Raw genomic sequence first — 12,091 nt, 5'->3', positions numbered from 1 at the left:
AAATTTTGTCCTTGCATAGGTCTGCTCTACAGTGTGTGTTTTAAGAAAATATTTACATCTGCATTTTTCTTTTTTTTAGATATTTTTCCTGACCTGGTTGTTAAGAATCCTTTTAATGAAATTCAGCTTGGTTTCATAAATAATGCAAAGTTTGCTTGTGATTAGGTGAGCCTCCTCAGATACCCAGAGAGAGAAAGGATATTGCTAGCAGGCCCTTAGTATTGCCGGGAATAAGCAATAGCTACACATTTTCCAGGTGGAGAGCTTTGCTTGGTTATAGAATCAGCGAGTCCCTGTAAATATCAGCAATCTTCTTCCTTGAGGAATTGGGGATCTTTGCTAACATAGAGCCTCTTCCCTGACTATAATTGGTCCCTCCTCCTGAGCATCACGTTTCTGCAGCTCCAAGTTGGTTCTTAGAGCACAAGGCATAGTAAAGGCCTTTTCTCTTATAGTGCTTCTGTTTCTCTTTACTTCTCTTCTTACTATTCGCTTTTGTTTTTAAGAGTTCAGGGTGGACTTGAATTCTGTTTCTGATTTGAAGGAAACAAAAGAGAAAGAGAAAGCCATTTCTGTAGTCAGTGACCTTTGAAATACATGGCTGTTCATTTAAATGGCAGCGGGGTCATGAGTGAATATAAAATTCATGAAGTTGGGCTTAAAACTTGCCGGAGATGACCCGCTGCATACAGAGCAAACAGGCACCTTACATGGGTGAGCCCATGGTGGAAGGTCTTATTGAATTTAGCCTGTCCTTTCCTTTAGTGTTTTCACCTCAGAAGTTCATTTCAAGGGCTCAGAGCTTTAAATAAATAAGAAAAAGAGAACATCTTAAGAAATTATCTCCTCTAAGAAAAAGGAAGACACATGTCCCAGATATGCTTTCTGTTACTGCTTGTTGTAAAGGAAATACGGAGTATGGAAATTGGCTTCATCATGTGTATGGGACAACCCTTAAATCTTTTGATGGTTACAGTGTTTTGCTGAACATACAAAGCAAACGAAAACCAAAGCTTCTTTAGAAGAATTCGAGTCCTGGCTGTGATGTGCTGTGCAACCACTTCCAAAGCAATTCTTAGACACAAGCTTCGCAGGACACTTTCCTGGGCATAGAGTGAAGGGACAGGTACAGAAACATATTTTGCCCTCATCATAGCCTCATATCTTCTAAAGGCATCTCAGAGAGAGCACCAAGCACTTGTCTCCCAGGAACTGAAGTTGGAGGTAATGGGGCCAGTATCAGAGACCCTTAAGTTGTCTATGCTAATTAAAAGCGATCAGAGAGAAGCAAACAACAGCGCATGTGCTGGCTCAGTGTGCTTTCTGCCAGACTTCCTCTAAAGATCTCTCTCCTAACAGCCTCCAAAGCTTCTGTGAATAATTAGGGCTTTCAGGCTTTGGGAGGATGTAATATTCATTTGAATTGATTCTAGCCCTTGTCAGTCAAGAGGAACATTACAGAGTGCCTTCCTGGAAATATTAGTTCTGAGGGATGTTTATAGCCGTTTTGTAAGGGAGTCGGGAAGGGTCAAATAAACTTAAGAGACTCTGGGTAGAGCAAAGATTAAAAAGCTGTGCAGCTTGTCCTCCCTGTCCTTTTAATAGGAACCTCTTCTGTCCCAGAATTAAACTGATCTTCTTAGAAGGTACGGAACAGGGGGCAAGCATGGCATTTTATGGTCAAGGGGCTTGACAAGTACAGATCCTGTTTTTATTACTCGGGCGTTATCTTGGCGTTTCTACATTAAAAGCCAGCTCCACCGGCTTATTCAAAGTACTCTGAGTGACAGAGATGGAACAAACCTACCAGACTGCTAACTATGTCCACTCTGAATATATCAAAAACAATTAAATTATTAAGCTGTGTGGATTTGGCTTCTTTATAGTTTTGAGTTTAGGAAATAAATTGGTTCCTTTCCTACCTTAATCAGTATAAATTTGATATACTGATGTCCACCTCATCCTCTTTTACATTTGCTTTTGAACATTAGGAATGCTATTTTTGACTTCATCATACCTTTGGTTTTTTTGTATTTAAGTGTTCTAAGGTCTTAGTATTTTCTGTCTGAGGCTGTAGTAGGACAGGTGGAACCAAATTGCAGTAGGAGGGGGGAAATGAGATAAAATGGAAAAAAGAGAAGAGGAGGCATTTTGGAGATTAAGTTTATTTTTATGGGGTGACATTATATATCATCCTTTCTCAGTCATTGCGGTCTTACCAATGCTCTAATCCAAAGATGTTTATGGGCCAGGTGTGGTGACTCACGCCTGTAATCCCAGCACTTTGGGAGGCTGAGGCAGGTGGATCACCTGAGGTCAGGGGTTTGAGACCAGCCTGGCCAACATGGCGAAACCCAGTCTCTACTAAAAATACAAAAATTAACTGGGCATGGTGGCGGACACCTGTAATTCCAGCTACTTGGGAGGCTGAGGCAGGAAAATCGCCTGAACCTGGGAGGCGGGAGTTGCAGTGAGCCGAGATCGTGCCGCTGCACTCCAGCCTGGGCAACAAGAGCAAAACCCCGTTTTTTTGTTTTTGTTTTTGTTTTTGTTTTTAAAGATGTTTATGAAGATTCCTCCTCAAAGGATTGCTCAGCATCTGGTGTAAATAGTGGACCCTGCACAGGCAGCTGGTCAGAGGCCCCACCAGGCCACAAACTCGGCTAGAAACTTAGCACCTGAGGCAAGGAGGATTTTCTGTCACAAGAAGTGGAAAGTAATCTTATTAAATGTCTTTAACCCTGGTAGATCCACATACTATTTATTCTTGTACTATTTAAGAATTATTTAATTATAAATATGTGCATCCCTGCCCTAATTATATACTTTCAGCTGCAAAAGTCATTGACCAGTAAGATTGGACACAAACCATTCAAGTACAAGAATAATTCAGGGTTTCATTTTGGCTGTTCATACTTCGGGGAAAAAAACAAGCAAATTGTGCCCAACTTAGAAGTTTTTGAACCATCACAGCTTAATATTTTTAACTTTCAGGTTGTATCCACGCCATGCAAGTGCGCTGAACAACCTTGGAACACTGACGAGAGACACAGCAGAGGCAAAGATGTACTATCAGAGGGCTCTCCAGCTCCATCCACAGCATAACCGGGCTCTTTTCAATCTGGGGAATCTCCTCAAGTAAGTGGGACGTTTACCATCGATCAGGCGGCCTTGTGATTCCAGGAAACTCTTTCCTTCTCAACACTCATTTGATTGTGCTGCACTTGCCTCTCTCTGGAGCTGAACAATTGGGGTTTTCAGACTTTGGGAGGGTGTAACATGCATCTCAATTTCTTTTCCTTATCAGTCAAAAGCTGTATTTCCCAGAGTGTCTTTCTGGTAATAGTAGTTGTGGAAGATTTTCATAGATTGTCTCTAAAGGAGTAAGAATGGAAAAGTGTTACGTGGTCAGATAAATTGAGAACATGCCGAGCTAAGCAGATTGTTTATTTATGGCAAGAAGCTTTAATATGCTAATATTCTTTGTGAATCTTCAAGAAGGGACTGTGGGATAGTCATTTTTGTCTTTTCTTTGTGTGTATGTGGAAGGAAGGCATTTCCGAAGACAAATATTCCATAATATACTTTGGGAAAAGCAGCATTCTCTGAAGGTATAGACAAATGGTTAACCATACTTCTATCCAGTTTGTGTTGTAGGTGAGAAATAAAGTGAGGCTTGCTGGAATTAGTAGTCGGAATTAGTAGTGATGACTTTGGTGCTTAGGAATAATTCTCAGACATAACCTCTAGTGTTTGCTTTTTACTTACTGTCCTGATAAAGGTTGATAGTGTGATTAAAGTTACTGAAGACTACGGTAAAGGGTGCTTTTGCATCTTGTGTGTTTATTAATATAGTCTAAGCATGTTGGTGATGGTCCAGGCAATGATAGTAGTAACAGTGGTGGTAGTTATGGAATTTAGCTTCTAAACTTAAAAAAAAAAGGTTAACAAACATCAGAAATGGAAATTTAAAAGGTAAAAATGACCAGAATTGGAGAGTAATAATATGTTTATCTGTGCTTGTCAGAATGCTGACAATCCACTTGGTTGCTGTTGGTGGGAGTGTAAGTTAGTTCAACCATTGTGGAAGACAGTGTGGTGATTCCTCAAGGATCTAGAACCAGAAATACCATTTGACCCAGCAATCCCATTACTGGGTATATACCCAAAGGATTATAAATCATTCTACTGTAAAGACACATGCACACATATGTTTATTGCAGCACTATTCACAATAGCAAAGACTTGGAACCAACCCAAATGCCCATCAGTGATAGACTGGATAAAGAAAATTTGGCACATATACACCATGGAATACTATGCAGCCATAAAAAAAGGATGAGTTCATGTCTTTTGCAGGGACATGGAGGAAGCTGGAAACCATCATTCTCAGCAAACTAACACAGGAACAGAAAACCAAACACCACACATTCTCACCCATAATTGGGAGCTGAACAATGAGAACACATGGACACAGGGAGGGGAATATCACACACTGGGGCCTGTTGGGGGGTAGGGGGCAAGAGAAGGGATAGCATTAGGAGAAATACCTAATGTAGATGACGGGTTGATGGGTGCAGCAAACCACCATGACACATGTATAACTATGTAACAAACCTGCATGTTCTGCACATGTATCCCAGAACTTAAGTATAATTTAAAAAAAAAAGAAAGAAAAAAAAAAAAAATTACTGGGCCTTGTGACTTGTGCCTGTAGTCCTGGCTGCTTGGGAGGCTGAGGCCCAGGAATCACTTGGGCCTGAGAGGCAGAGGTTGCAGTGAGCTGAGATCATGCCACTGTACTCTGGCCTGGGTGACAGAATGAGACTGTGTCTCAAAAAAAAAAAAAAAAAAGGATATTGGAACTGAATCCTAAACCCTTTATAGATTGTGAAGCAGTGAAATATAAAATCAATTGATATAAAATTTTTCGTGAATAAATTTTAGAGCTGATAAATTGGCAACATTTGGATCCTAGTATACTGAAACATAGGTCTTCCATTGGATTCCTTTCTGTATGACTAATAAATTGGTCCTATATGGGATAAGAGGAACCTCTGAAAGAATGAGGAGAATATAGACTAGAAAATAAAACACATTCGGTGTGTTTCTTTATACGTATATTTTATTTCATCTATATATTTGAGACAGAGTCTTGCTCATTCACCCAGGCTAGAGTTTAGTGGTGTTATTACGGCTCGCTGCAACCTCTGCCTCCCAGACTCAAGTAGGTGGGACTATAGGCATGCCCTCCCAATGGCTGGCTAAGTTTTTTGTATTTTTTGTAGAGATGGGATTTTGCCATGTTACCCAGGCCGGTCTCAAACTCCTGGGCTAAAACAATTCATCTGCCTCAGCCTCCCAAAGTACCGGGATTATAGGCATGAGACACTGTGTCTGGCCTGCTTCTTTGTATATTTATAGCACAATGTAGGTTTTAATTATCGTTAAGTCTACAATTTGTAATTTTCTTTGACCCACCTTAATATACTGCTCTGCTTTTTCTTACTTTTAGTCTTGCTAAAAGTAAGAACATTCAACAGTCTTTTTCCATGCCCAAATCCCTACTAACAGCGATATTAAAACTAATTGTGTATTAAAAAAACAAAACAAGAAAGGAAAAACAACTGAAAATGAAGACAAGTGTACAACTGTGGTGGAAAAAATATTTTAGTTCTGAGAGGCTCTTTTTAAAAATAGCAAATCAAACAGTGTGACACAAATTAGACCTAGTTATTGTAGATAGCTAGATACAGATCATTATCATGTTGTTATTTCACTCTGCTACTTTTATGAGCACGTATTTCTTTATGTGAAGTTCTAAGGATTTGTGTTTTAATAAGTCATTGTTGCATCTGTATATGTCCTCCTTAACAGTTCAAATAGTGTACTGGTTATATAAAATCCTGTAAATGTCTTTTGGGGTATCTGGATTATATAGTGCTACATCCAAAAATCATATAGATGAGTATTTTATCCATAGAAACCAAAAATAAAGGCTTGGCTACAAAATGGCGTTTCTTGTTAGGAATGCTATTCTACAGTTACGATCATAATATGGTGCTGAATTTGGCTCTAATTGAAAATAATGGCAGATATTCTTATAAGTTTCATTTTGCCAAGACCTGAGCAAAAGCTGATGCTCTAACTTTCCTTTTTCAATTCACATCTTATCACTGCTAACATCTTAAGTTAGTAAATGTGAGTTAAAAATGCATTTTGGAACTTGGCAATGGCTTCTTTTCACAGTAAGAGGAGTTATTGGGTAACAAACATAGGATTTTTTCCCCCTCTCTTTTTCAGTAAAAATCAATTCTTGATGATGATCCAAATCAACAACAATGCTTTACATTTGTATAAGACTTTACTGTTTCCTGAGTGCTTTTTTTTTCATGATGCCCTTCCAATGAGTCTTTACAGTGAATAGGAAAGAAGAGAAAACAAGGTCCTAAGAAGTTAACAGAGGTCCAAACAAGTTACCCTTGTTTACCTCCTCTTGCCTGTTACACCATAGAGCCAAGTGGCTGTATCTCAGCATAGGTCAGTCATAGAATCCAGTAGATTAAAATAATGATAAGAGCTAACACTGAAATGCTTTCCAGTTTACAGATAAGGTTCTTTTAATATTCATTATTTAATCTTTAAAATGATCTGTTAGGAGATATATTGCCTTCCTCATCCCCATTTTACCGGTGAGGAAACCAAGGTTCAGAGGTTTTATGTGACCTTGGCTCAGGCTATGGCAGAGCCAGAATTGAATCCCTGCCCTTGAACTCCTTTTCCTGTTCACTTTCCATTACCCACGTGCCCAAATAGCTTTCCAATCCAAACATTACATAACATTAAACTGTTTAATGGCATGCAATTGCCTTTTGGGAGAAAGGACCACCCTGCGTCTCTCTTAAAGGAACAGCAAATTTGATTTACATCACCCTGAGGTTATGTTGTTAAGTAACAGAGAGAGGTGACCCAGAAAATAGCACTTAGATAACTGAGCTTTATTTCTGCTTACCTTAATACATTTCTGAGCCATAGCAATGGGTCAAAAGCAAGAAGAGGATAAAAACACTTTAAATTTGATTTGACTTAATCTGTTTTACTATTTATTCACTTTAAGATGTACACAATATTGATTTCTCCATTGAGTTAACTTTTGAGTTATTGAGTTAAAAAGTTATATCCTTCTTTATAATCTGGAACTTAATGCTCATTCTGAGAATCCAAGTTATCTCTTTAGATGTGAACAGTTTATATTTGATAATCCCTGAGAGGAAACAATCATTATTCCTATTTGATTAATAAGGAAACTAAGATTTGGAGAAAATAAGTAACATGCCAAAGTCCCTTAGTGAGGAAATAGAAGACAGAGAGCCCTGTCCCTTCTGTCCCTAATTACCACACTCTACTGCCTCCTTGTGGCCCAGTAGAAATGAGAGCCATACCTGTAATTTACATTTTTTTAGGTAGCCATATTTTAAAACATTTTAAAAAGTGAAATTATTTTTAATAATACTTATTTAACCCTAATGTATTCAAATATTTTAGCATGTGATTAATATTAAAACATAATTTTTAAAATTTAATATAAGAAATTGAAAATATTACTGAGATAGTGTGCATTCTTTTTTTTTAATGAAATCTTTGGAATGCAATGTGTGCTTTACACTTACAGCACATCTCAGGCCAGCCATATTTCAAGTGCTCAATAGCCACATGTAATTTGTGGCTACTATATTGTACAACACAGATGTTTATTAATTACCTTGACTTTGAAAGAAATATGAGTCTTTGTCCAGGCCAGAAGCTCTAAATAAGATGTGACTCTATCAGAGCATCCAAGGCAATCTTATAGCAACTCATTTGAATTCTTGGAATTATGTGACAGACGGCTTTAGACCCATTCGTAGCAGCAGACTTCACTGAGTGTTATCCAAATATATCCAGCCCCTTTTATGACCGTTTCACTGGACTTTGCAGCTAATATGTTATGATGCTGTGCAGCACATTTGCAGTGTGAGAGGTTGATAAGAAGCAGCTTTCCATGCCAGCATTCTTAATTTGTATTAATTCTTGTTGGCTTTGCTTAGAATTTAAAATGTCAAAAAAAAAAAGAAGAAAGAAAATAGGCAAGATTAGCATGAACTTTTTATGGATGAACAGAGCAGAAGTCCCTGATGGCTCAATAGAATATAATAGAATATTTAAATTCAGGTTATGGGAAAAATATTTCTGTGAATGCTCGGTTAAAATAGCTGTTGGTGTTTATTACTGAAATGGAATATAAAAAGAACTTCTTGAAGAACCATGTCATACCTCCCTTATTGCCAAAACTACCTTTTGTTCACATAATAGAATATGAGTGTTATGTAGGTATTACAATAAATCTTATAATCAAAACTCAGAGGAAAATGTAATGGAATGTCCAATAATTGAACCATATAGAAGATGAATTTGATAACAGCATATATTTGATTTACTTTAGTCTGATCCTTTAGAAAATTGAATATCTAAAAAATATTAGGAGGCAGAAATAAGGTAACCATTATCTTTAAGTGCTAGGGATATATTTCCTAACACCTTTGGCACTAGCCACGCAAATTTTTATTTCATGAAAAGGAAGTTGATACATTCAAGATAGTAGTTTTTCTCTGTGTTTTAACTGAAGCCCCGGAGAGTAGACAGTGCCAGCCACGCGGATAAAGAAAACTTTTTGACACCCTTACTACCGTATTAGTATACCAGCTTCAGATGAGCATTTTCTGCCTCTTCCTCTTAGCGTGAAATTCTGTCCCCCACTCTCCACCCCTGTGGTAGTGACCTGTTCCCTCCACCTTTAGTTACTTCTAGTCCCAATCCCATTACACGTGCTCCCCTTCATCTTTGTCCAAATCATGTTTGTTTCTCTCTAGCTCTTTCTCCCTGCTCCTTTTTTTTTTTTTTTCTGAGATGGGAGTCTCGCTCTGTCCCCCAGGCTGGAGTGCAGTGACGCAATCTCCCTGCTCTTTTAAAGCCCAGTCCAGCATCTCATAACACCATCCTCATCACTGCCATTTCACAACTTCTTGTACCTTCTTCCATCATCCTCAGGGACTTGAGCACCAGGGCAGTGACTCTCCATTGCTCACCAAACTATGCTGCGCTCTTCAGCCAGAAGATCCATCACCCAGTTCCTGTGCTTCTGTCCCTCAGGGCCCCCTATTTATGTTCTACCTTAGCATTTACCAACATGGCCAGGCCACTGGCTTTTTAATTATGCAGACTTTGTCATTCTCTAGCACTTGAACTCTGAAATGCTCCTCTTTGAGCTTAAACTCTTACCTCTGTCCTCCTTTCCCTTTTCCCCACTCCCTCACTCCCGCTGACGCTTTAAAGGGTCATGATTATGACCTGCCACCTCCTCACTCCTCTCTCTGCTCAGTTGCCTTCTATTAAGACCTGAGCATCAACATAGCTTCTGTGGCAGGTGCTGTTCTCCCATTCCCTTTTTCCTGCCGGCCCTGCACTTGATCACTGTTAGAACCTCTCTTCTCTCTGATTTCTGTGTTCATAATTTATAACCCTATCTCTAATTTATCTGATGTATTTCAGCAATGCACGTGACATCAACTTAGACTCTTTCACACTTTTACCAACATTTACCTGCCTGACAAGGCCAACCCAAGTTACTTCACTACCTGTATTTTGCTTTCCCTAGACCGATATTTCTCAATGTTTTTTTTTTCATTATCATACTCACCTCTTTTAAGGAGCTTTTTTAGATATTTTTTCTTATCAGCTTTCTTCCCAATTAAACACTCAAGAATAAGATTTGTTACATAGGATTGAGCTTGGAAAGACCACAAACCATTGTAATGTCTATGATTATTTTTCACCACCATCATCCCCACCCCAAGAAGCAATTTTCACTCCTGTAGAGAATGTAGGACTCTAGACTGTCATCCAATCTATCAAATGATAGAGGGAAAAAATAGAAATCTGAGTTGAATGGGATCCCTACATGGCAAACAAAACCATGATTAGGGGTAAGAGCTGTTGAAAATTCATTCCTTATGGTCTTTTATGTTATCTCCTGTTTCCCTAATGCATGCATCCTCTGTTCCCCTCCTCAGTGCCCTGTACACACACCCAGAAGACAACCTCATCCCTTACTTTTACTTAGAATATTCAGGTCATTCAGGGTGAAATATTAAAGTTTCCTTTCTTTCTATCTCAAAATTTCCTGCATGTTCACAGACTCCCGCTTACTTTGCTCTCCCATAGAAGAAAGCCTTATTAATATCTTGCCTCCTTCATGAGGCTAGTGTTTATACCTGTGTGTGTGTGTTTTTTTAAATTGAGGCATAACTAACATGTATGAAAATGCACAAATCTTAAGTGTTCAGTGCAATGAGTTTTGACAATTTTATATGCTCTTATAATTATTCCCAAAATAACATAGACAATTTCCATCTCCCCAGAAAGACCTTCCATACCTCCTTCCAGTAAATGTCCACCTCCCCTGAGGCAATCACTGTTCTGATTTTATTTTTTTTAAGACAAATTAGTTTGGCCTAGAACTTTATTTTAAAGTGGTAATTTGGTATGTATTTTTGGCATCTGGATATTTTCACGTGGCACAATTTTTTAGTCTTATCCATGTTGTTACATATTACTTTTTATTGCTGAGTAGTATTCTATCGAAATTAATCTTATGTAATTTGTTTATCCATTTACTGTGGGTGGATACTTGGTTTGTTTACAGGTATGGGTTATTACGGATAAAGCTGTTGTGAATATTCACTTCCCAATCTTTGTATGTTCATTTTTCTTGGGTAAATATATATTTATTTATATAAATAATATATAATATATAATTTATATATTCAATTTATCAATTTATATATTTAATTTATTTAAATATATAATACATATTATATATTATTTATATATTATATAATATATAAATAAATATATTAATATTTATACATTATATATTAATTTTTATATAATTTATATATTTATATATTATTTATATTATATATTATTTATATATAATATTGTATTTATAATTTATAATTATATATAATATATAATATATAAAATTTATATATATTTATATATAATATATAATATATAAAATTTATATATATTTATATATAATATATAATATATATAATTTATATATTATATATAATATACATATAATATATATATTATATATTATATATAATATATAATACATATAATATATAATATATAGAATATATAATATATATATTATATATATAATACAATAATATTATATATAATTCTTATATAATATATATAATATAATATAATATATTATAATGTAATATATTATATAATATATATTATATAATATATAATGTAATATATTATATAATATATAATGTAATATATTATATGATATATAATGTAATATATTATATATTATATAATATATATAATTTATATATATTATATATTATATAATATATATAATTTATATATAATATATGTTATAATTTATAATTATATATTATATATAATTATATACTTATATGTAATATATAAATATATAGTTATATACATAATCATATATTTATATGTAATATATAAATATAGGTGTATATTATATTTATATGTAATATATAAATATAGGTGTATATTATATTTATATGTAATATATAAATATAGGTGTATATTATATTTATATGTAATATATAAATATAGGTGTGGAGTTGTGGGTGTTTCTTTAATGTTTTCAGAAATTACTGTATTAGTCTGTTCTCATACTGCTAATAAAGATGTACCTGAGACTGAGTAATTTATGAAGAAAAAGAGGTTTAATGGATTCACAGTTTCGCATGGCTGGGGAGGCCTCACAATTACGGCAGAAGGTGAAGCAGGAGCAAAGACACATCTTACATGGCAGCAGTTGGCAAGAGAGCATGTGCAGGGGAACTGTACTTTATAAAACCATCAGATCTCCGTGAGACTTATTCACTATCAGGGCAACAACATGGGGAAAACCTGCCCCCATGATCCAATTACGTCCCACTGGGTCCTTCCCACAACATGTGGGGATTATGGGAGCTGCAATTCAAGATGA

General features: G+C 36.0%; 1 protein-coding gene across 4 annotated transcripts in view; it reads left to right on the top strand.

The window, feature by feature from the left end:
* TMTC1 (transmembrane O-mannosyltransferase targeting cadherins 1) overlaps nucleotides 1-12,091 on the top strand; it is a 281,634-nt gene that overhangs the window by 225,377 nt on the left and 44,166 nt on the right. For all 4 annotated transcript variants that reach the window (XM_063672555.1, XM_054442887.2, XM_054442886.2 and 1 more), the window contains one exon: nucleotides 2,995-3,138. In XM_063672555.1, the coding sequence (XP_063528625.1) occupies nucleotides 2,995-3,138 (144 nt within the window). The remainder of the gene's footprint in view (nucleotides 1-2,994; nucleotides 3,139-12,091) is intronic.

This window comes from Pongo pygmaeus, chromosome 10 (assembly GCF_028885625.2).
Source record: "Pongo pygmaeus isolate AG05252 chromosome 10, NHGRI_mPonPyg2-v2.0_pri, whole genome shotgun sequence".
Lineage (NCBI taxonomy): Eukaryota > Metazoa > Chordata > Mammalia > Primates > Hominidae > Pongo > Pongo pygmaeus.
Note: the sequence above shows the minus strand (reverse complement) of the source record. Positions and strands in the feature narration are given on the sequence as shown.